The sequence below is a fragment of the Muntiacus reevesi genome, chromosome 4 (genome assembly GCF_963930625.1).
Source record: "Muntiacus reevesi chromosome 4, mMunRee1.1, whole genome shotgun sequence".
Classification (NCBI taxonomy): Eukaryota; Metazoa; Chordata; class Mammalia; order Artiodactyla; family Cervidae; genus Muntiacus; species Muntiacus reevesi.
The window spans coordinates 147,183,233-147,207,720 of NC_089252.1; the positions used below are offsets into that span (position 1 = coordinate 147,183,233).

At 37.6% G+C, this 24,488-nt stretch overlaps 2 protein-coding genes across 6 annotated transcripts in view; one reads left to right on the forward strand and one right to left on the reverse strand.

Annotated features, from left to right (window-relative positions):
• Positions 1-3,050, reverse strand: part of SPMIP11 (sperm microtubule inner protein 11) — a 48,583-nt gene extending 45,533 nt beyond the window's left edge. Inside the window, exon 1 of the mRNA XM_065935065.1 lies at positions 3,017-3,050. Coding sequence (XP_065791137.1) covers positions 3,017-3,050 — 34 coding nt within the window. The remainder of the gene's footprint in view (positions 1-3,016) is intronic.
• A 362-nt stretch (positions 3,051-3,412) lies between these two features.
• CCNT1 (cyclin T1) overlaps positions 3,413-24,488 on the forward strand; it is a 39,911-nt gene continuing 18,835 nt past the window's right edge. Inside the window, exons 1-4 of one of the 5 annotated variants that reach the window (XM_065934520.1) lie at positions 3,413-3,673; positions 7,299-7,380; positions 21,641-21,769; positions 24,003-24,063. In XM_065934520.1, coding sequence (XP_065790592.1) covers positions 3,513-3,673; positions 7,299-7,380; positions 21,641-21,769; positions 24,003-24,063 — 433 coding nt within the window. In that variant the 5' untranslated portion in view covers positions 3,413-3,512. Of the gene's footprint in view, positions 3,674-7,298; positions 7,381-7,899; positions 8,003-20,652; positions 20,827-21,640; positions 21,770-23,186; positions 23,661-24,002; positions 24,064-24,488 lie in introns of those variants that run through there. The other 4 variants (XM_065934523.1, XM_065934522.1, XM_065934521.1 and 1 more) reach the window with 4 other exon arrangements.

A 24,488-nucleotide genomic window follows, 5' to 3' on the forward strand; every position in this document is an offset into this window, starting at 1 on the left:
TTACAAAACGGAAAGAGACTCATAGACTTAGAAAATAAACATTGTTTGGAGGGAGGGACAGTTAGGGAGTTTGAGAAGGTTGTGTACACAATACTATATTCAAAATGGATAACCAACAAGGACCTATTGTATAGCACATGGAACTCCACCCAACTTTTCCTGCCAGCCTGGATGGGAGGGGGCTTTGGGGGATAATGGATACATGTATATGTACAGCTGAGTCCCTTCACTGTTCACCTGAATCTACTGCAACATTGTTTATTGGCTTTACCCATATACAAAATAAGAAGTTTAAAGTTAGAAAAAAAAAATAACAATAATAATTTTTTAAAAAAAGGTCACACAACTAGTCAATACATAACTGGGAATTTTTAGAACATTATACCAAGTGAAATAATCCAGTCACAGAAAGACAATCCTGTGAGACTGTCTCATATGACATATATGAAATACCTGTCAACTTATATGAATAAATACCTTTCCACTTATATGAAATATCTAAAGCATTCAAATTCAAAGCAACACAAAGCAGAATGGGAGTTGTCAGGGTTAGGGGAGGGGGAAACAGGAAGTTTTTCAATGGATATAGAGTTGCAGTTATGCAAAAAGAAAAATCTGTAGATACCCGCTGCATAACAATGCAGTTGACACTGAACTGTACACTTCGAAGTGGTTAAGACAGTTTAAAAATAACTGGTATTTCAAATCAGGCCTGAATCAAAAGCTATGTTTAGCAATTATATAATCACTGCTGCCTACTTTCAATAATTTCATCTTCAGTCAAAGAACATTCCCTTTCTCTGATTTACATAGGTCCCCCTCTTCTGTATGACAGGGTAGTAAACCATTGGCTAGCATTTGCTTTGCCTGAAGCCTATCAAACACCAGAACTTTTTCTTGGAGGACTGGTACACAGTTACAATAGCAAATTCAAAATGGAGTCATCAATCCAAGAGACTGAGTGGAGAACCATACACTGGTCAGAGGAACAGGCAAGAGAGATCTGGGAGAAATAATTTTGGCTGTTTAAAAGACAAAATTCATGATGACATGACCGAAAAGTGCTTTTTCTATTAACAGAAAAAGTCTGCCATAGAAGAAGTTTGAAAGAAAAAATGTTTAATGTTATAATTTGAAGTAAGTATTTTAGAAACCATTTGGTGTCGTTTCAGGGACTCTGAAGAGCTCTGGTACCAGTCCTTTGTATCTCAGCACAGAAAAAGAATTCAGCAAGAGACAAAGTGATAGATAAGGAAGTGATTAAAATTGTATGCTTGTGAGGCTTATGAGCAGAGCAGATGGAAAAAAGGATGCCATGCCCTGAGAACTTACTGGGCTAGTTTTATAATTAAAGGAAAAGCGGGGAGGAAGAGCAGAACTTCGTTGTCTTTCTTGAGTAGACATCACGCTTCCATCATCAGCTTCAGCTCCAGGTTGAGCAGGGGAGTTTTCTTGTCCCTACGTGGTCAAGTTGGGTGCACAAATGACTGTTTTTTATGTGTGCAGAGAGCATGTCCTAGGGATCATTAACCTACTGAGCTCACTGGGCAGCATGTGAGTCTGATGTCACCATTGTTTTATTATTTTGGGGCATATCTCTTGCTTCTGTTGCATGATTTTGTTGCTAAACAAGCCTGCTTGGTTTTGTGGTTAAGTAAACATGCTTTCTTAAGTAATTATTAACTTACAAGGGTCTCTCATACTACTTGTACTTATAATCCCCTAGTGGGATTAACTATTCAATCATCTACTTTATCCCTTTACTCCATACCTATTATCTTTTTCTCAATTTTTCTGGAGTAAAATGGAGCTAATGGTAGCTCAGTTGGTAAAGAATCTGCCTACAATGCAGGAGATCTGAGTTCGAATCCTGGGTGGGGAAGATTCCCCTGGAGAAGGGAATGCCAACCCACTCCAGTATTCTTGCCTGGAAAATCCCATGGACAAAGAAGCCTGGCAGGCTGTAGTCCATGGGGTTGCAAAGAGTCAGACAGAACTGAGTGACTAACACTTACTTAATGCTAACTATAGGCAGTATATGGCAGAGGAAGGCTTGCAGTAAAAGAAAATACTTTTGAGAATGAATTAGAATCAAACTGAGTGTGAAAAGCCATGTCTAGAAATAACAAAACTCAAAATATTTTTTTTTATAAAAGACAAAAGGTTCTAATATTACTCAAATATAGTCAAGGTGAATTGACTGTTCCAGGAAAGCAAGAACAATGAAATTATACTTGATTTTAAAATCTACATTTACAAGTGGTGTAGTGTAGGGCAAACTACCTAATCTCCGAAGCCTCAGTTTCTTTATTATAGGTTGTAGTAACTATTTGTTTGACACTCATTTACTAAGGCCAGGACTACAGTAGGTAGCCTAAGGATACAAAAGCATAGATGGTATTGTTCCTACCCTCAACTTCACATAATGTAATAAATATTATGAGGAAACCTACTGAATGTTCTCTATGTGCTAGGTACTACTATAACTGCTTGTAACTTATCAAATCGCTTAATCCTTTTCAGAACCTAAAACGTATGTACTATATACCATTTATAACAGGCACAGATAAGTTACATATCTTGCCTAGGAACAAACAGCCCTCAAGCTTGGAGCGGGGATATAGCTTGACAGTGGACAGGAATTTAAAAATCTATGCATGCGCAGGATGGTAGTGGAAGTTTTCCACACGGAAGGAGCAGTTTTAGTTCATCCGCTCATACAATGGGGTTAAGATAGTACCACTTTTTCGGGTTGTGCCGACCGAATAGTGTAGTTAAGAGTCAGCGATGTGATAAGCACTAAATTATTAATAAAATGAAATTATTCATTTTATTCCTTTAAATTGGTTCAGCATGACGAATCATTCGTGTTTTCGAGGATTTAGTTACGCGTTGTAGCTTTTCAAATGGGTAATTTATACTGCTATCAACGAATTCAAGAGCTTTCCGGTTGCTTTATGTTACGATATACGATAGCGCTACTCGCTTTATTTTTTTTAGTCTTTGACACTCTTACCCATTTTCTCTGTCAAGTTCTCTATCTGCCTCATTTTGTACAGCCACCTGCGTCACAAGCGAAATTCTCCGAGGAACCGCCGTGCGGCGCGAGGGCGGGAGCCTTATCCACCCACAGCCTTTACCTCGGCCCCTCGCTCAGGGCGCGAAGGCTCAAAATAGTTCTCGCGAGAGGAGACATTTTTTTTTTTTTAACGAGAATGCCTAACCCCACCTTGCCTCTCCAGTGTCACATGACTGGCGCCTGCATTCTAGAACCAAGGTTTTTCTGATCGTCTACTGGCTGTTAACTCTGCGGCAGGCTGGCCAGGGGTCCATTCCGGAAGTAAATCCTTTAACTAGCACTTCCTCCCCGGAAGCGTGTCACAACCAAGCCGTCCGGCCTTTGCGGAAGTTCGTCACGTCGCAGTTGCCCCCGCACAGCGGATGTGTGTCGCCGCTTAGGTGACGCTGAGAAGTGCTTGCAGCCGCCGCCGCTGCCTTCTGGTTGAAGCACTATGGAGGGAGAGAGGAAGAACAACAATAAACGGTGGTATTTTACTCGAGAACAACTGGAAAATAGCCCGTCTCGTCGTTTTGGCTTGGATCCAGATAAAGAACTTTCTAATCGCCAGCAGGCGGCCAATCTGCTCCAGGACATGGGCCAACGTCTTAACGTGTATCCTTGCGGCCTAGGCCTTCGGCCTTGGAGTCGGTCCCGCCCTGCTCTGCTTCACTCTTCAAGGTCTGTTAGACAAGAAGGGAAGAGGGTGGGCAGGGACTGAGTGTCTAGTTAGGAGAGCCTACGATGGGCAAAAGTTAAGTGTTCGCGAGAGGGAAGCGAGGCGGAGTTAGTTTCCCGCTCGCTCACCCGTGCCACCAGCCTTGGTGGGAATGCGTATCCTTCCCGCTTTACATTTTAAAGTAGTAGTAGTCCCATTTCGGTGTGTTGTGATCTCTTGTTTTGGTGACTTTGAGATTCTGCTTTTGTGTTGTGCCCAAAGTATCTAGTGGAGGTTTCACTGTTGATGGCTGCCTTCTTAAACTTAACTGTGTAAAGAGAGTTTTGAGAAATTTCAGTACCTGAAGGTCTTATTAAAAGGTGGCCTAGAATTAATACCCCAGCTTTGGCTTAAAAACAATTCTTTCCACTTATTGGTTGTTTAAGACTGGTTTATAAAATGGAAAGATGCCTCTTGAATTTGATTTCTATGCCCAGCACAATATTTGGCACTTAATGTTCAAAAAGTAGTTACTGTTAAGAGTTTTATAGTATTTCAGAGGAAGAATCGATGTCAGTTTAGTTTGTAGGCATGTAGACTTACAGATCTAATGTTCTGAAAAATCTTTTATAAAATACTGGGGTTTTAAGTTACTCAAAATGCTAATGTATATTTGTTTTTCTCATATTTAAAAAATTTAGTGGTTTTTTTTTTTTCCCCCTTTAAGTGTTTTGGTCAGAAAACCTACTCATTTTGTAGCAGATAAAGCTGTAGAGTTTTGAAGTTGAAAACTTTCCAGTTAGGAAGTAAAAATTTGTTTTTGGGTGTAACTTCCATTTAAATGTGTTGCTGGCTATAGGTGTCTTAAGGCTCTCCTCACTTGAAAAAAGGTGTCTTTGGTGCCCATATTAAGTTTGTTTCCTAAGTATCCAGTCAGTACTGAGTTAAAAAAATTTTTTTTTAATTCTATTTTAGTGCATCCTAGTATTTTCCTTATTATCTGTGTATTATTGTGGTACCGTCTCATCTCTGCTCAGTCGTGTTCCACTCTTTGTGGACCCATAGACTGTAGCCTGCTAGGCTCCTCTGCCCATAAAATTTTCTAGGCAAGAAAACTGGAGAGGGGTGCTATTTCCCACGGGTAGTGGGGAGGGGGACAATCTTCCTGACCCAGGGGTGGTTCCTGTGTCTGTTGCATCTCCTGCACTGACAGGCGGTTTCTTTACCACTAGGGCCACCTGGGAAGCCCCCATCTCTGTAAATCCCACATTGTTTTCTGAGGTCTTTTTAAGTAAGGCATTCAGAAATTTTCCTTTTCAAAAGAACCCTTGGACAGTGTTGGTGATAGTGTATATTGGTGCAATCATTGTGGAAAACCAAATAGAGGTTTCTTAAAAATCTAAAAATTGAATTACTATATGACCCAGCAATTCCACGCCAAGGTACGTATCTGAAAAAACAAAGACACTAATTTGTAAAGATATAAGCACCCGATTGTTCATAGCAGCGTTGCTTATAGTTGCCACGATAGGGTAGCAAACTGAATGTTCGTGGACAGATGAATGGGCAAAGAATAGGTGGTATATATAGACAACGGAATACTATTTAGCTATAAAAAGTATGAAGTAATGCTGTTTACAGCAATGTGACCTAGAGGTTATCATACTCAGTGAAATAAGTCAGAAAGAAAAAGACAAATATATATTATTTACATGTGGAACCTAAGGAATACAACTGGTGGAAACAAAAAGGTAGACTCACAGATACAGAGAACAAACTAATGGTTAGCTGTGGGGAGAGGAGAGGGGGCAATGTAAGGGTGGGGGAGTGGGAGGTACAAACTACTGGGTGTGAGAGAGACTACAAGGATGTATTTTACAAAAGGAGGAATATAGCCAGTATTTTGTAGAAATTGGAAATGGAGCATAATCTTTAAAAATTGTGTTAAAAATTAAAATCAAAGTTTTTCTTTCCAGTGAATATCAAATAATTCATTAAATACCAAAGTGTTTCTGCTCCCAGGGATCACCTTATGAGAAGGTTTGGTTGCCAGAGGGAAGTAGAACTGAAAAGTTAATTGCTGGAGCTTAGAAGATGAGGAGATTAGTGAAAACATACCTAGGAGGAAATCAATCCTGAATTTTCATTAGAAGGACTGGTGCTGAAGCTGAAGCCCCAGTACTTTGGTCACCTGATGTGAAGAACTGGCATTTGAAAAGACCCTGATGCTGGGAAAAATTGAAGGCAGGAGGAGAAGGGGATGAGAGAGGATGAGATGGTTGGATGGCATCACTGACTCAATGGACATGAGTGTGAGCAAGCTCCGGGAGATGGTGAAAGACAGGGAAGGCTGGTGTGCTGCAGCTCATGGGGTGGCAAAGATTGGACGCAACTGAACAACAGCCTGGGGGCAGATCAGGGAGGGCTTGAGAAGATGAGATAAGCAGAAGCATACCTAGAGGACACGTCAGGGAAGGGTGTTGTGAATCAGTGTGAAGAGATACTCTGTGCTAATGGGTCACCTTGGCAGGATTTTTCAGTGGACAGGTGACAGGTTTAGGTCTTAAATAGTTTTCGTTTGTAGTCCTTCTTGATCCACACATACTGAGACCTTGTTTATTAATTCAGCAAGTTTATAGTGAATACCTGTTTCATATAAGGCCTTGTGGTAAGTGTCAATAGTTTGATGAAAACAGATTTGCTTTTTAATTCTGAGAGGCAAGTATGATATCTTTTTTTAAAATTGAAGAATTACAATTATTGATTTCCAACATTGTGTTAGTTTCTGGTGTACAGCAAAGTGATTTAGTTATACGTATATATAAATGTTCTTTTCCATTATGGTTTTTTACAGGATATTGAATATAGTTCCCTATGCTGTTATCTCTTTGCTTATATATATATGTATATATAGTTGTTTGTATGCTAATACCAGACTCCTAATTTATCCTCTCCTGCCGTCTTTCTTCTTTGGTAACCATAGTTTGTTTTCTATGTCTGTGAGTCTGTTTCTGTTTCATAAATAAGTTCATTTGTGTCATTTTAGGTTCCACATAGAAGGTATTTGTCTTTCTCTTTCTGACTTCACTAAGTATGATAATCTCTAGGTCCGTCCTTGTTGCTTCAGAGGGCATTATTTCATTCTTTTTTACGGCTCAGTGATACTCCACTGTGTATATATACCACATCTTTATCCATTCGTCTGGCCATGGACCTTCAGGTTGCTGCCATGCCTTGGCTTTTGTAAATGGTGCTGCTGTGAACATTAGGGTGCCTGTGTCTTTTTGAATTAGAAGAATTTTCTCTGAATATATGCCTAGGAGTGGGATTGCTTGATCATATGGCAACTCTGTTTTTAGTTTTTCGAGGAACCTCCATACTGTTTTTCATAGTGGCAGCATCAGTTTACATTCCCACCAAAAGGGTAGAGAATTCCCTTTCTCCACACCCCAAAGAGGTAAGTATGATTTTCATTTAAGAGCATCTACTGTGCTTGGCTGCATGGTCCTTTTGGGAGGATATAAAGATTGTATTTTGGGGGATTGTACTCTCTGTTTTGGGACCTTAACTTGAACATTTTAGCTCACAATTGACTATCAACACTGCTATAGTATACATGCATCGATTCTACATGATTCAGTCCTTTACACAGTTCCATCGAAATGTAAGTACAATTTTTTTTTATATGGTATAATTCTTTTGTGGTTAATTTCAACTTCATATTTCTTTTGTGGTTGATCTTTGCTGTTGAACTGGGATTTGAAGTTTAGAATTTAGTGTTGATCTCCTCATATATCACACTGCTATTCTGAATCCAGCCTTTTGATTTTCCTGTTTAGTGTCTAGCTACTTGTTTAGTTTTAGTGCATTCTTAGAGTAGGTGGATTCTTAATAAAATAGATCATTGAACACTTAGAGTTAACATTTTTGATTTGGGAGAGTAGCATTAAAGGGGAAACTATGCTTAATTTAAGTGTAACTTTTGAACTGGTTAATAGTACGGGCACAGGAAAACAAGTGAATGTTAATCATTTACATTTTCTAAAAATCTTTGAAAAGAGTCCAATCAGTGTCTGGTTGGAAGGGGAAGGTACATTATGTGATGACTGGGTGATGACTTTTTGACTTTTAAGACGAGAAATAGAAAATAATAGTAATAAAGGGATTTTTTTTTTCTGGACAGAATTGTAAATAATGCTATTTTCAGTTTTGCTACCTGAAATGGTCCTATTTAACATTATTGTAAATGACTTGGAAGCAAGTGCATAATGATATTCCAATTGCAGGTAAGAATATATTTGTTTAATAAAATCACAAGATAATAGGGTTGAACTTGATGAACACTTCATATGGATTTATGAGTCAAATATTTCATTATTTAAGAAAAGGTTATGTTTTGAGGTAAGGTGTTTCAGACTTACCCTTAGGATAATAGGGTTTGAATTCTCTTTTTTATGCCATAGGAAAATAAATTGGAAAGCAAGATATTAGTGGACTTATGATTGGGAATAATTGTACAGGAAACCCTTTAGATTTGTGGATTAAATATTCCCAATTTTTGTTGATTATTCAGTCGTTTTGGCTGTCTCCTATCTTTACCCACTCTACCTCCTCTGATTACCAGGAACACATTCTTCTTAAGAGAGAAAAGCATTTATTGAGTCTGTCTGATAACTCTAGAATAGAAAGTAGTGGATAAAAAATGGTATTTGAAGAGGAAGTCTATTGCTGTCTTGCCCATTCTAAAAGTTTTCTGTATTTCTTTTCTTTTATTATGGTAAAGATTTGAAATCCAAGGTGAAATACATCTCAAATCAATTTGTCCACTCTGTGCATGTGTATGTGTGTGTGTGTATATATGTGTGTTTGTGTGTGTGTATGTATATATGGGCTTCCCTGATGGCTCAGTGGTAAGGAATCCACCTGCCAATGCAGGAGATGTGGTTTCAGTCCCTGGGTCAGGAAGATCCCCTGGAGAAGGAAATGACAACCCACTCCAGTATTCTTGCCTGGGAAATCTCATGAACAGTGGAGCCTGGCGGGCTACAGTCCGTGGGATCAGGAAAGAGTTGGACCTGATTCAGTGACTAAACAGCAACGTGTTTGGGTGTGTTTCCCCTGCTTTACCTTTTAAATTACATCTTATTTTCTATGTGTTTATCTTAGCAAGGACAGCGACTCACTTTTCTGTGTATCCTCTAAAGCACCTTCAGTAAACTTATTGCTTGAATGAATGATCTGGTAATTATCCAATATAGAGATATTCTTTTGGATTTCAATATGTTTTTGAGAACCCAGTGATTCTTTAAATTTGGGTTTATTGATCCTCTTTAGAGAACTGATTTTAGGAACATTCTGGAATTAATGGATGAAAAATGTGACTCCTGTAGGATGTTAATTCTAAGGGTTTAGTTCTGGTGAGTCCACATTCAAATTTAAGGGCATTTAGTACATCATGGCATTGATGTGAAGTATGTCCTGTGAAGTGCTCATACATTTTTCCTGTTAATTTTTTTCTAATTACAAAGGTAATAAATGCTTGTGGTAAAAATTAAAACAATACAAGCATGTGTAATGTAGAAAGTAAAAGCTCATCTGTAATCCCATCCTCCAGAAGTAACTTTTGATAAACACGTCATTGTTTTGTGCTTGTAGTACCAGCATTTATGTATTTCTATAAAAATCACTTGTTATTATACTACTCTTATGTAATTGCCTTTTATCACTTAACAGTATTTATATATTGGGCATTTCTTGTTATTTTAAATGGCCACATAGTATTTGAGTAGTTGCTATAATTTATTTTACCAGCTTTTGATTGGTGATGTTTGGGTTGTTTATAGTTTATTGTATTATAAATAATTTATATAAAATAGTCTGGTACACATGACTGTTTTATAAGTTCTTATAGATGGAATTGTGTCCAAGGGTATGCATTTAAAAGATTTTTGTTGTATCCGTTTGCTCTACTGAAAGATTGTATCAGCATACATTGTTTCCAGCACTGTGGAAGACAATTCTTTTCTCTCCATCCTTACTAACAACAAATACTTTTATTTCAGGAAATACTATTTGTCAAGTACTAGGGATAGACTGGTGAGCAAGATAGTGAGAGTCCTATTTTCTGAATTTACATTTCTTCAGTTAGTGAAGTTGAACTTCTTATGCCTGTTGGTCTTTGTTCTTGTGAAATTGAAGAATTGACTTAATTCTCTGTTGATTCTTTTTGCTCCTGTTTTATTTTGATTTTCTCATCTATCAAAGCTGTGTGCCATGTGCTGCGAATACTTTTCTTGTTTTGTTGTAACTCTTTTATGGTGTTTTGGAGCCTAGAGCTCTTGCCATTTAAAAATTTTTTTAAATCTTTATTGAGGTATAACATAAAGCATGGGCTTCCCTGGTGGCTCAGTAGTAAAGAATCCACCTGCTAATGCAGGAGACGTGGGTTCAATCCCTGGGTCAGGAAGATCCCCTGGAGAAGGAAATGGCAACCCATTCCAGTATTCTTGCCTGGAAAATCTCATGGACAGAGGAACATGGCAGGCTACAGTCCATGGGGTCACAGAAGAGTCAGAAAGGACTTAGCGACTAATCAACAATAGCAGCAACATAAAGCACTCAAGTTTGAGGTGTGTAGCACAATTGTTTTTTTGCATTTTATTTATACATAACCTCCACTCAGAGCAAGATATAGTATATTTCCAATACCTTTGAAGGTGGAGAACTTAACTTTTGTTTGCATAAATTGTATTCCTTTTGTGGACATGATTAAGTGACTGGTTTATTTTTACTTAAATCCTGGCATTGCATTCTTTTTTTGAGAAGAAATTCAGCCTCACTATAGTCCACAGGGTCACAAAGAGTTGGACTTGACTGAGCAACTGAACTGAATTGAATTTCTATATATACTATCTTAAATGTTTTCAAGTGGGGGAGTGTAAAAGTAAAGGTGAGCAACTTGATGTGTGTGTATTTATGTTGTATTTTCTAACATTTGATACACAGGTGGTGTCTTGTAGTAGCTGACACATTTCAGTGTATATTACTCTCATTAACTGACTCTTAAAAGGTCTAGTATTTCAAATCCTAAAAGATGATGCTGTGAAAGTGCTGCACTCAGTATGTCAGCAAATTTGGAACACTCAGCAGTGGCCACAGTACTGGAAAAGGTCAGTTTTCGTTCCAATCCCAAAGAAAGGCAATGCCAAAGAATGCTGAAACTTACTCATCTCACACGCTAGTGAAGTAATGCTCAAAATTCTCCAAGCCAGGCTTCAGCAATATGTGAACCGTGAACTTCCAGATGTTCAAGCTGGTTTTAGAAAAGGCAGAGGAACCAGAGATCAAATTGCCAACATTCTTTGTATCATTGAAAAAGCAAGAGAGTTCCAGAAAAACATCTATTTCTGCTTTATTGACTATGTGGATCACAATAAACTGTGGAAAATTCTGAAAGAGATGGGCATGCCAGACCACCTGACCTGCCTCTTGAGAAACCTGTATGCAGGTCAGGAAGCAACAGTTAGAACTGGACATGGAACAACAGACCTGGTTCCGAATAGGAAAAGGAGTATGTCACGGCTGTATATTGTCACCCTGTTTATTTAACTTATATGCAGAGTACATCATGAGAAACACTGGACTGGATGAAGCACAAGCTGGAATCAGGATTGCTGGGAGAAATACCAGTGACCTTGGATATGCAGTTGACACCACCCTTATGGCAGAAAGTGAAGAATAACTGAAGAGCCTCTTGATGAAAGTGAAAGAGGAGAGTGAAAAGTTGGCTTAAAGTTCAACATTCAGAAAACTAAGATCGTGGCATCTGGTCCCATCACTTCATGGCAAATAGATGGGGAAACAGTGGAAACGGTGGCTGACTTTATTTTTTTGGACATCCAGTCCCATCATTTCATGGCAAATAGATGGGGAAACAGTGGCTGACTTTATTTTTCTGGGCTCCAAAATCACTGCAGATGGTGATTGCAGCCATGAAATTAAAAGACACTTACTCCTTGGAAGGAAAGTTATGACCAACCTAGACAGCATATTAAAAAGCAGAGACATTACTTTGTCAACAAAGGTCCGGCTAGTCAAGGCTATGCTTTTTCCAGTAGTCATGTATGGATGTGAGAGTTGGACTATAAAGAAAGTTGAGCACCGAAGAATTGATGCTTTTGAACTGTGGTGTTGGAGAAGACTCTTGAGAATCCCTTGGACTGCAAGGAGATCCAATCAGTCTATCCTAAAGGAGATCAGTCCTGGGTGTTCATTGGAAGGACTGATGTTGAAGCTGAAACTCCAGTATTTTGGCCACCTGATTTGAAGAGCTGACTCATTTGAAAAGACCCTGATGTTGGGAACGATTGAAGGCAGGAAGAGAAGGGGACAACAGAAGATGAGATGGTTGGATGGCATCACCAACTCAATTGGACATGAGTTTGGGTAAACTCCGGGAGTTGGTTATGGACAGGGAGGCCTGATGTGCTGCGGTTCTTGGGGTTGCAAAGAGTTGGACACGATTGAGCAACTGAACTGAACTGAATGGTTAAGAGTTTGATCTCTTGAGTCAGAACCATCTCAATGTGGATCCTTGCTGCACTGCCTACAGCTCTTTGGCTTTGGGCAAGTTACCTTGAGCCTCAGTTTTCTCATTGGAGTAAAAAATGGTGCCTGCTTCATAGGATATAGGTGAATTAATTTGCAAAGTGCCTGCACATAGCAAATATTAGCTGGCATTATTACTGTTCTTTTAATATGGAAAAAACCTTACAATCTTACTTGGCATAAGAATTCCTCTGGAAACTATCTTTGATAGGAAAATACTTTGATAAACTAGCTTGGTGTATGATTCTGTGAGGAGCAATGAGGGTGTGGTTGATTGCACAAAAATTAGGTTGAAATTTATCTGTTGCAGTCTTTCACTTAACTGAGATAGTGCCTTGTTAGACATTGTTTTTATTATATATATATGTATATATACATATATATATATGTTAGATTCTTTCAAGTGTTATTTTTAGACCATTGAAGGCAAAGTTGTAGGCTTTAATATCTTAGTATTGCCTTGGAGTTATCTTTTTCCTTTTCCCCTTTGTTCAATCAGTTATAAAGTCCTGTTAATTTCTGTAATGGTACTATTCTGTTTTTCTCACCCTATAAATATGTATTTTTATCATAAAATTAAAGAGGACAAATTAAAGGAGGTAATTATTTCCCTGCAACTCTGATCTTCAGATATAACCCTGTTAACCTTTTGGCACATATTTCCACTAGAATTTTTTTTTTCTTCATGCAATTACATATATATATATATATATATATATATTTTTTTTTTTTTTTTTTAACTGAAAACCTATTTGTTTTCCCAAGGTGAAAACTGCTTCTCTTTTTTACTTTGTTTCTACTGCTAGTGCCTATTCTAAACTTTGTTTCCTAGTGCTTGTATTAGTAAAATTTTCTCTTAAAAAAAGTAACAATATATCTATCCTTTCTTCCTTTTAGTCCCATCTACCACTGGATTAATCTTTCTAATTACTTCTTAAACTCTACATTTTTTTCCCCAAGAAAAAAATGTTTAATGTCATTCTCTTCTTAAAAATCTTTTGTGATGTATATCCTTTTATTTATATACTTTACTACTCAATGTTCTGTTCAAAATGTGCTTGATGCCCTAATTTCTCACATCTTTGTTCACGCCCATTTTCCTCTGGTTTTTCTTTGTTTTGAGGTCTAGTAGAATATTTGTAGCAAGCTCCATATACAACTGCAACGGATATAAAGGAAGAGGATTGTTCTGAATTGAATTTGTGGAGAGAAATCGTTTCACAGAGTAATACAAATAAATATTAGAATGCTTATCAGTTCTACTCAATAAATATTTCACTTCTATAAAATTATTTATTGTTTTCTTTGACTTCTGGTAAATTCTGTCTAGTTCATGCCATAGACGTGTTTGATTCACTGACACATTCTTGTTAAGATTCTAGAGAAGTTCTGCTTCCTGAGATTTACCAAATCACCAGACTATGTTTATGTCCTATTCTGATTTTTCTTTAGCATCTGAGTTTTTTGGCTTGATGTGTTTTTTTTTGCCTCACAGCATGGCATGTGGGATCTTAGTTCCCCAAACAGGGATTGAACCTGGGGTCCCAGCAGTGAGAGCACTAAACTTTTGTGCTCTTCTCCATATACAAGTATAATTGAGATAATTCTCATATGATAGAATTCCTTCTTTTGATGTACGATTCACTGGTTCTTGGTATATTCAGAGTCAGCAACCATCACCATGATCTAATTTCAGAACATTTACATCACCCTAGAAAGAAACCCCTCATACTTTAGCAGTCATTTCCATTTCTCTTTTCCCAGCCCCTGGCAACCACTAGTCTACTTGAGTCTCTAAGAACTTGCTTATTCTGGACATTTCAATTTACTCCTTGTTTTGCCGAAAGTTTTACTTTCATTTTAGGTTTGAAGGATTTGTTAACAAAAGAAACCACTCATTACCACAAATAAACAATTTCAGTTTTTTTATAGAAGGTTATTTGACTTAATATACAGTCATTAAAAAAAAAAAAAACCCACAAAAACAGTAGAGAGAAGTAACAGAATTGGTCAGACAGCCTATATCCAGATTTGAACAGCACTGGCCAGTCCCTTGTTAACAGCAATCTGGAGTCCCAATTGGAAGGATCCTGGGTGGTACGTCTATCCCACAGGTGAGACTTCAAATAGCAACTTTGGGGTCTCCTGTTTGTAATCTCAGGCCACAAACTGATATCAACATCAGTTTGTGTGCAAAAAAGCAGCTCTTGTGAGAATGTAACATTGTAAATATCATCTCTGCATAGTTTTTGGTGACTGATAATAAAAATAATTTTAAAAGATTACTTCAAAAAGATGCAGCTCTAGTTTTACTTTAATTTTACAATGCTGTTAGTTTTATCTTCCTGAGTCTTAAGACTTCTTAGATGGGGAGGAGGGGCAGAGGGGGTGGGAAGCCAGGCCCTCCGGGGCTTAGGGGTTTCAAGTCCTACTCCCTTTCTTCTCTATAAAGTGATTGATCTGATGATAACAGTGAATGTGCTTGTAGGCAGGTATGTAGTCCAGGCTGTGTCTGGGCAAGGTCTGAAGTCAGTCAGAGGCCTGCTGCCCTATTTCTGAAGCCTGAACAAGACTCATCCATACAACTTGACCTCAGAATTGTTTAGGCTGAAGAGCATTGGAATAAGGCAGAGTAACATGAACAGTCTCTTTAATTCTATAAGTCAAATAACAGTTCCAGATAGTCAATAGAAATAAAGTGATCAAAGAAATATGTAATGGGTTAAGCAGTGCAGAAAAGAATCTTTGAGCAGGAGGGGATTTAGTAAAGAAAAAGACCCACCATGAATGAGAAGTCTGTTTTTGTACATCAACTACATCTATTAAGTTATTGGCAGTTAGAGTAGTAACAACAAAATGCTCTATTAGGATATGATTATGTTTATCTATTAAATTTTGTAACTCTGATTCCTTGCAGAATCTTTCATAAAGGTTCTAAGGGGAAGCTAATACTGGAAACAGAGAGAGTAGGGAATAGGATTCGAGTCCACAATATGTAAATTCTCATGGAGGAAAAGTAATGGGTGGTCCCCTTCCAATATAAATAATCAATATGTGTTAGGCATCTGCAAAAAGGGGTTCCTAACTGATATGTAAAAGTTAGTTTCTACATTACTGGTTACAATACATACACGTTGAGGGGCTATTTCAAAAAACATAGGATTTAGGGAAGATAGTCCATTCACAATACTTGATGAAGTTCTGTAATAAGTAGGGTTCCCAAATGTGAGATGTTGATCCACTTAGCAGTCTCTTGGTAGCTTTATCACAGCCTATCAGTAAGTGGTGCAATTGTTAAAGTCCAAACAATTCCCAGTAAAATGCCACAACTAATACTCTCCCCCAGATACAATAAGTAACACATGAAATTGGTGTAATCTAGCAGACAGATAAATTTTGTCCATAGAAAGTCAAAGTTAAGAAAGAACAGGCCTTGTTTGCAAGGCATTTGAAGTTATCCTGAATTTGGGTCTGGCTCCTATTTCTCCATCTGAAGATGCCCCAACTTCTTTCTTCATGTTCTTTTCTTAACTGTAGCAGATAGGAGTTGAGGTATGAATAACAATCCACAGTACAGTAAGGCTCCAAGAAGAGTCTTGAGAATAACAGCGTGTTAATGGCACATATTTCCATTTTTCCTGTCTGGAGATTATATGATGATATCCTTCCCCTGTGCAGTCATAATAGCAGCAGGTATGGGAGGACAGTTAGGCTGCTTCACCCAGACTTTAGCTTCAATAGCGTGTATTTCATTTGTGAACCCAAACCCTCTATCACCTCTGACCATTAGTAAGGTGGGAGGTTCTCTGTTTTGTACTTTGCCAGTTACAAATGGAAGAATCAGCAGTTGACAATTTGATTATGTTTATTAATAAGTAGATCATCCTTTTCCTCATTTAGTAAAATTACTGAAATTTCTCCTTGGTAGTCTAGGTCTGTAATTCCCCCATGGACACAAATCCCTTTTAATGCTAAACTGAAGCATTCTTGGATTAATTCAAAGTGTCTGGGAGACATTTTAATTGCAATACCAGTTGAAATAGCACATATCAATCCTTCAGTAAGTCTGTGTTCAGATGTAGGTGACAAATCCAGTCTTGGGGCCTCAGGAGTAGCTCAGAAAGGAGCTAGTGCTCCTGGGCTGATTTCCAATTCTAGCTGTCTCAGGATCCATCCATTCATTCTCTTTTATGAATCTGTAAGTTTAGAATAGTCATCCTCATCAAAGGAGTTTCTAATTATCCTATCGGTCTATTATTTAAAATATTGAGGGCAGTATTTAAATCAGTCCTTCGGTTTTTATAAGAACCCTCTCCAAGTTTAATTAATTGCTATTTAAGCAGATCATTCATTCTTTCAGTCAAGCCAGCATCTTGAGGATAATAAAATCAGAAAAATCCATTGTACATTTTGTTCTTGGACAAACTCTTGTATTAACTTACTTTAAAATGTGACCCATTGTCACTCTGAATTTGAAGTGGAACACTATAATATAGATTGATTATCTCTAGTGTTTTAGTAGTAGTATTCCGATTGGCTTTCCCCAAGGGAATGACCACTAAATATCCAGAATAGGTGTCCACAGCAGTACATTGGCATCCTTCTTCCCAAATTAATGGACCAATATAATCAGTTTGCTGTATTTGCCCAGGCAGCTTGCCATGTGCCACTTGTCCTTTACTGGTTGTGGCAAGCTTCTATGCTTAATTGTTGGCAAATTGGACGTTGTAAAGTAACAAATTTAATGAGATCTATAGTTAAAGAAATACCTCGATCCTGAGCCCACCTGTATGTTGTTGTTTCTCCCAAATGGCCACATTTTTGGTGTGCGCATGAAGTCGAACATTTTAAGTTGCTGGAGTCTGGATCAACTTCTGCTGCTTGAATTTGGGTTTGTTCATCTCTAATAGAGTTACACTATTGTTTCCTAGAATTTGGGACACTGAGAGCATCTACATGAAAGACTAATAGAGTAGTAGTTTTGAACAGTTTCCCAAATGTAAGACCATAATTCCTTTCCCCATAGCTTTTTGGAGTGAATTTGCCAGTTATTCTTTATGCTTAGGGGAAGCCAAATGGCCAGTCTGTTTGTTGGCTACTGACCAAGAATCTGTGTAAGTATGACATTCTGTTAAATTTGTTGTTTTAGAGCCTGACATACTGCGTATAATTCAGCAAATTGACTATTCTTACTATAACTCTTTCTGGCCTCTGGAAATTTCCTGTTCTAGAAACCCAAGGGCTCTGTTTTGTTTTTTCCATAAGCTCCAGTTGGCATATAGTTCATTGATTGATACAGGTTATTTTATGTCACAGGGTATCTGCTCTCCATCCAAAGATAGATTACTGAGATAAGCTTTAGAATAATTCAGTTAAACGTCTTAGCAATAAAATATAATAGCAAGGAACTATCTGGGAAGTGGGTCTTGGTCAACATAGATCTCAGTTAACAAAACTAGAATTTACTATTAAGTGAACAATTTTTTGTGAAGGCATTAGCCCTCTAGCCAGGGTTAATGGTTAGTCCCATTAAACAAAAAATGAGGTTTATCTGGGAGCTGGGAAAAGTCAAGCAGCCATCTTGGATTTCCCTGTGCCCTGACTGTTTGATTTATAGTCTTTGTTTACCCATTTTAAATTCCTTGATTTAGAAGTAGACAGTTGCCATATTCTAAGAACATCAGGATAGCAAAAGTCTGACAATGAAGGATTAATTTTTTGTAGGAACAAAATGAGCTTATCTGTGTGTGCCACATTCTTCGTAGGTCATTGTGAAATAATATTTATTTACTTTACCAAAGTTGCAAAAGATTTTAAAAACAAATATAAATCACTTAAAGGCAAAGAAATTCACATAGTCTTGTTATCAAAAGCCACATCGCAAGAAAGCTGTTCTCTTAACAGAGAAAACCAAGTTCCAGTCTGATACCAGCTTACTGTTAGTAACAAAATTTGTTTATCTATTAATAGTTAATTAATCTTCAAGATTTCTGTAAATGTTGAAGAGGTGATATTTTTACAAAGTTGTTATTCAGTCGCTAAGTCATGTCTGACTCTCTGCCACCCCATGAACTGCAGCACGCCAGACTTCCCTGTCCTTAACTATCTCCCTGAGTTTGCTCAAACTTATGTCCACTGAGTCAGTGATGCCATCCAACCACTTCATCCTCTATCTCATCCTTCTCCTCTTGCCGTCAGTCTTTCCCAGCATCAGGGTCTTTTACAGTGAGTTGGCTCTTTGCATCAAGTGACCAAAGTACTGGAGTTTCAGCTTCAGCATCAGTCCTTCCAGTGAATATTCAGGGTTGATTTCCTTTAGGATTGACTGGTTTGATGTTGTTGTCCAAAGGACTCCGAAGAGTTATCTTCAACACCAGTTTGAAAGCATCAGTTCTTTGACGCTCAGCCTTCTTTATGGTCCAACTCTCACATCCGCATATGACTACTGGAAAAACCATGGTGTGTGTGTGTTAGTCACTCAGTTGTGTCCAACTCTGCAACCCCATGGGCTGTAGCCCACCAGGCTCCTCTGTTCATGGCATTCTCCAGGCAAGAACACTGGAGTGCGTTGCCATTCCCATCTCCAGGGGATCTTCCTGACCCAGGGATCAAACCCAGGTCTCCTGCATTGTGGGCAGTCTCCTGCATTCTTTATCATGAGCACCTCCTGACCTACTATGGAAAAACCATAGCTTTGACCATACAGACCTCTGTTGGCAAAATGATGTCTCTGCTTTTTAATACACTATCTAGGTTTATCATAGCTATTCTTCCAAGGAGCAAGCGTCTTTTAATTGTTTTTACAAAGGCATCAGAATAAAGCCATAACTATAATGACAAAAGACTTTATTTAATAATTTTATTTATTTATTTATTGGCTGTGCTGAGTTTTCATTGCTGTGTGGGCTTTATCTAGTTGTGGCGAGTGGGGGCTACTCTATTTGTGGTTTACAGGCTTCTCATGGTGGTGGGCTTCTCTTGTTGTGAAGCAAGGGCTCTAGAGTCTGCTGGCTTCCGTAGTTGCAGTGCTAGCGCTCAGTAGTTGCCATTCCGACTCTAGAGCACAAGCTCAATAGCTGTGGTGCACAGGCTTAGTTGCTCTGTGGCAAGTGGGATCTTCCAGACCAAAGGTCGAATTCGCGTCTCCTGCTTTGGTAGGTGGATTCTTTACCATTGAATCACCAGCGAAGCCCTATTATGTTAAGGAGACTTTCCTAAAGCATAATTGTTCTTAATAAAGTTTAATTTAAAAGCTCTTATCTCATTTACATTTTCTTTCCTTAAAAATTTCTTCACATTGAGTTACTTTACTTGCTGACAAATTTGTAAAGGAAACAGCAAGATTTTATGTAGCTTATATTAAGCTTAGGCACAGTGAAAGTATTCTACTGATTATTATATGATGACTCTAAGACATGTCTATACTGATTAACTCAACAGACTTAAACCATCTTCAGTAGCAGATGTCGTCTTGGTACCAAACATTTCCCAGATTATGTGGTCCTAAAATTTATCTTGGCCAGTTTTCTAGATATTTAGCTTTAATTTGTAAAGCACTTACTTTTAAGCCAGTTAAATAGAGCTCATTTACAAGTTAACTTTAGCAATGTTATCCAAGGACAAAGACAAATACTGAGACATACACCTATATCCAGGCAGGCAGCGGTTTCAGTTTCTGTTGGAGATTTAAAATGTCCCTTGGTCTCCTTTCTTTTCCCCCTGTCATCTCCTGAGAATGAACTTCTTTTTGCTAACCTTACCGTGCTCCTTTTGATATTTAGCTTGTACAGTCTTTACAGCAGCTTTTTCAGCTACCAACTGGAAAGTGGACACTTGGTCAGCTAAAATGTAGTTTTGACATTGTAACGTGGACAGTCACCTTGCAGGTCGCATAATTCTTTCTCCAGTTTTGACTTCTTTTCAACCAGTTTTAATTTGGCTTCTTGAACCTTACGGTAGGCAGAGAGGATCCAGCATCTCTGATCCACCACAGTACATTTTTGTTCTTTCTCAGTTGGCAAGAGCCGCAAACATTCAATAACTTTTAAAGGTTCAGCCCTCTTTAATTTTGGGTCCCAATTCTCACACAGTCCAGTGGATATGTCCCACTCAGTAGCTAACAAGAAGTAAGGCAGATCTTCCCATCTGGAAATAAAGACTTCATTAATCTTAATGTCTTCTTAAAGAGTGGCATTTTGCTTCACGAATCCTGCTCACAGTGCCGATTTATGTTATGCCAAAAGTTTTACTTTCGTTTTAGGTTCGAAGGATTCATTAACAAAAGAAACCACTCGTTAACACACAAATAAACAATTTCATTTTTTTGTAGAAGATTACTTGACTTAATTTCAATATACAGTCATTAAAAGAAATAGAAGTGTTACAGTGTATACAACACCAAATTGGGCTGACAACCTACATCCAGACTTGAACAGCCATGAGAAGTGAACAGCAATCTGGAGGCCCAGTTGGAAAAGATCAGGGTGGTACATCTACCCCACGGGTGAGACTTCAGATTGCAGTTTTGGGGGCTCCTGCTTATTATAGTCCTATGCTGCAAACTGATATCTTCATCAGTTTGCTAGCAAAAAAGCAGCTCTGGTTTTACTTTAACTTTACAGTGCTGTTTATTTCATCTTGTTAGTCATAAGACTTCTTGGATCCTGGAGGTGGGACTGGGCTGGCCAGGCCCTTAGGGGCTTAGAGATTTCAAGTCCCACTCCCTTTCTTCTCTAAAGTGCCTCTTGACTTGCTAGTACACGTTGGTGTGCCTGCCAGGCAGACATGTAGTCCAGGCAGAGTCCGGGCCAGGTCAGAAGTCGGGTCAGAGGCCTGCTGCCCTACTTCTGAGGTCTGAACAAGACTGGTGGTGGTGGTTAAACCGTCAAGTCGTGTCTGACTGAGCCCACCAGGCTCCTCTGTCCATGGGATTTCCCAGGCATGAATATTGGAGTGGGTTGCCATTTCCTTCTCCAGAACAAGATTACCTCTATTTTAATTTCCCTAACAATCCTTAAAAAAAAAAAGTATATAGAGTGCTTTGATAAAACTTAATCTCATTTTAAATAGAAAGCTGTCTACTTCTAGTGGCTACTTGAATGAAGCTTTTAATGAGAGTTCATTGAAGGATTGATTTAGGAAGTGGGCTTGGGTTAATGGATAGGAGAGGAGAGGATATTTTAAATAGAAGGGAAAGCATAACAAGAGGTGATGAAAATTGAGGTAAGCAAAGAAGTTGGTGTAAAACTTAGTTCTTTTTTAGAACTACCTTGCTCTAGAAATAAATAATAAAAGTGATTTATTTTCTCTTCATCTAGTCTGTGGCTCCAGCAGCCTTATTTTTAGCAGCCAAAGTAGAGGAGCAGCCAAAAAAATTGGAACACGTCATCAAGGTAGCACACACTTGTCTCCATCCACAGGAATCACTTCCTGATACCAGGAGTGAGGTAGGGGGTTGATTAATTGCATACATCTGTTTTTCTTAATTTATTTTGATCATAACTTAGTTTTGCAACTTTGATTTACGGAAATCTCAATGTGGACTGTTAAAGGAACTTTTAGTGTTTTTTTTTTTCCTTAAAACATCATAGAAATTTTATGGCTAAAGTTAATTATATTTTTTCTGGTAAAATTGGAAAATGCAGAAAAAGAAGAAAATATATTAACTAGGTGTAATCTGTACCACAGATATATAAATGAACCAGTATTTCCAACTGCTTTTCTATAAGTAGCTGTACATGTATATATTTTATACCTACTTTTTTCACTCACTGTATGTCAAATATTTCCACATCAATTCTCTACTTTCTTTAAATATTGATATAGAATTTCATCATATACATACATATGTATTATCTCTCAAATAATTTCCAGCTTTTTACTGGAAATATTTCTCTGAAGAACATTATTTTTGTTAATGAATTAAAAAAAAAACGGATCCTGTCACTTATGTGTTTAACTTTTTAAGAAATTCAAGTATGCTCATTTCTTACAGAAGAACTCAAACACTGAAGAATCATTTAAAGTAAAAGTCAAAGCTCATCTCCCCTTCTTCTGCTAGGAGAATACTGTTGATTATAATTCAGATATAGATTCTTCTACCCCTTTATCCTTTGTGTCTACATACAGCTTCCCCCGCCACGCCTCCTTCCATCTTTCCTTGACCTTATGAAGAAGGGAAACTCCTGGCTTTAGAATTCAGTGATTGGGGAGCGATGAGTTTGAAGAAAAATTACAGATTTCTGTACCACATTATTAGTCTTTTACAGTGGATGTACGTAATAAGTGGAATTGTGGAATCACAACTCCTAGTTATATGAGAGAAGTGTTTAGAATAGCAGTGTCTTGACTTCATTTTCTCTCTGGGCTATACCAGAGTAGTTTTGTTGAAAAGTTGTTGGTCTGAACTTTTATTTATGTTAGAGACTACTGACTGCCATTGGTCTGTAGAGTTGACCAAATAATAAAATTTTAATGAAATGAAAAGTAAAATCCCAACTTTTTTTCTTTAAAGTATATTTATATGACTTCTCACCTGAGTCTGTCTTATGAGGTGACTCAGAGAAGATACTTTCTTCATTATGTGGAAAGGAGAGCTACCATAGTTTACATCCTTATTGGACTCATTCAAGATCATAAAGTTCAGTGGAAAGTTAGCAGCAACATAAGTCTCTTAACTCTTGGCTCAAGCTTCATTTCTCCTAGAGCTCTAGACCAGTGCTGTCCAATAAAAATATAAGGGAAGTCACATATTTTTTTTTTTTTTTTTAATTTATTTTTTTATTTTTCAGTGGGTTTTGTCATACATTGATATGAATCAGCCATAGAGCTACATGAATTCCCCATCCCGGTCTCCCATCCCACCTCCCTCTCCACCCGATTCCTCTGGAGGGAAGTCACATATGTAATTAAAATTAGGCTTTTCATTAAGCTTTTATTTTAAATTTTTTTTAAATTTAAAATTAATTTAACATATTTTATATAGCATTTTGTTTAACCCCAAAATATAGTCATTTCAGCATATAGTTAGTTTAAAAACACTATTAATGAAGTGTTTTTTAACATTATTATTTTTTAACTAAGTCTTTAAAATTCACTGTGTATTCTACGTTCATAGCACGTATCAGGTGGTTGATGGCCGTGTATGGATAGTGGCCACGGTAATGGCTGTACAAATCTGAAGGAATTTTGTTTGTTCCATTTTCTTGTGAACTCCTCTGTGTATTTTAAAGATCTAGCATTACACTAAAAGGAAAGTTTAACAGGAATCAAATGTTTGAGAGTGCGTACAGTACTGTGGGAAGGCTGAGCAGTGTGTTTTGAGGATATTAAAAAAAGGTATGTTAATATTTTAATTTTAAAATTTTTAATCTGTATCATATGAACATTATAATCTAAAATGTCAGTCTGAAAATGAACCAGATATCTGGTGTTTATTCTGTAGCCATTTATAAATAAAGTGACATTGTTTGCTGTACCACTTATTTATCTGTTTCTTTTTTTAAAGGAGAATCTGTTAGGGATAAGGATTAATTTCAGTTCCTGCTTTCCCTCATAACTGCACCCTTGCCTTTTGTGGCTTTGGTTTCCTTTGGAGATTGTTAATGATAGAACTGTCTACACTTTGTTATATCCTGTGTGTTTTTGGGGAATAATTTATGTGTCTTCTCACACCTGCAGGCTTACCTGCAGCAAGTTCAAGATCTGGTGATACTAGAAAGCATAATTCTGCAGACTTTAGGTAAGTTTATTTTCCTTTAAAACATTAAAGAAATATGTATGCAATATAATGTTTTTCTAATTTGCAAAATAGGAAACAGGAAGAGAATTTCTTGGGAAGGTTTTTGCACATTGTAGAGATTGCTTAACCCTGCCACAGAGAGACTGAAGGCACCACCGATCTTTGAGATAGCCATTAGCAGAGTTTTTCTGCTTGTTTTTATTCTAGGATTCATGATTTGCTTGCTAAGATTTGGCAGTTTTTAACTTTCTGGTAAATAATGGCAGAAACTATCTAAATAGCTTTTTTCCTTCCAGGAGTTTTTATAGTCTGTCCTTATATTTAGATAACAGTATTTGTTTTTAAAATTGGTAATCAGTGTTCAAAACAGTAGAGTGGAAATGGAAGAATTCAAGCTAAATTGAATTGTTCTTTTGGGCTATCAT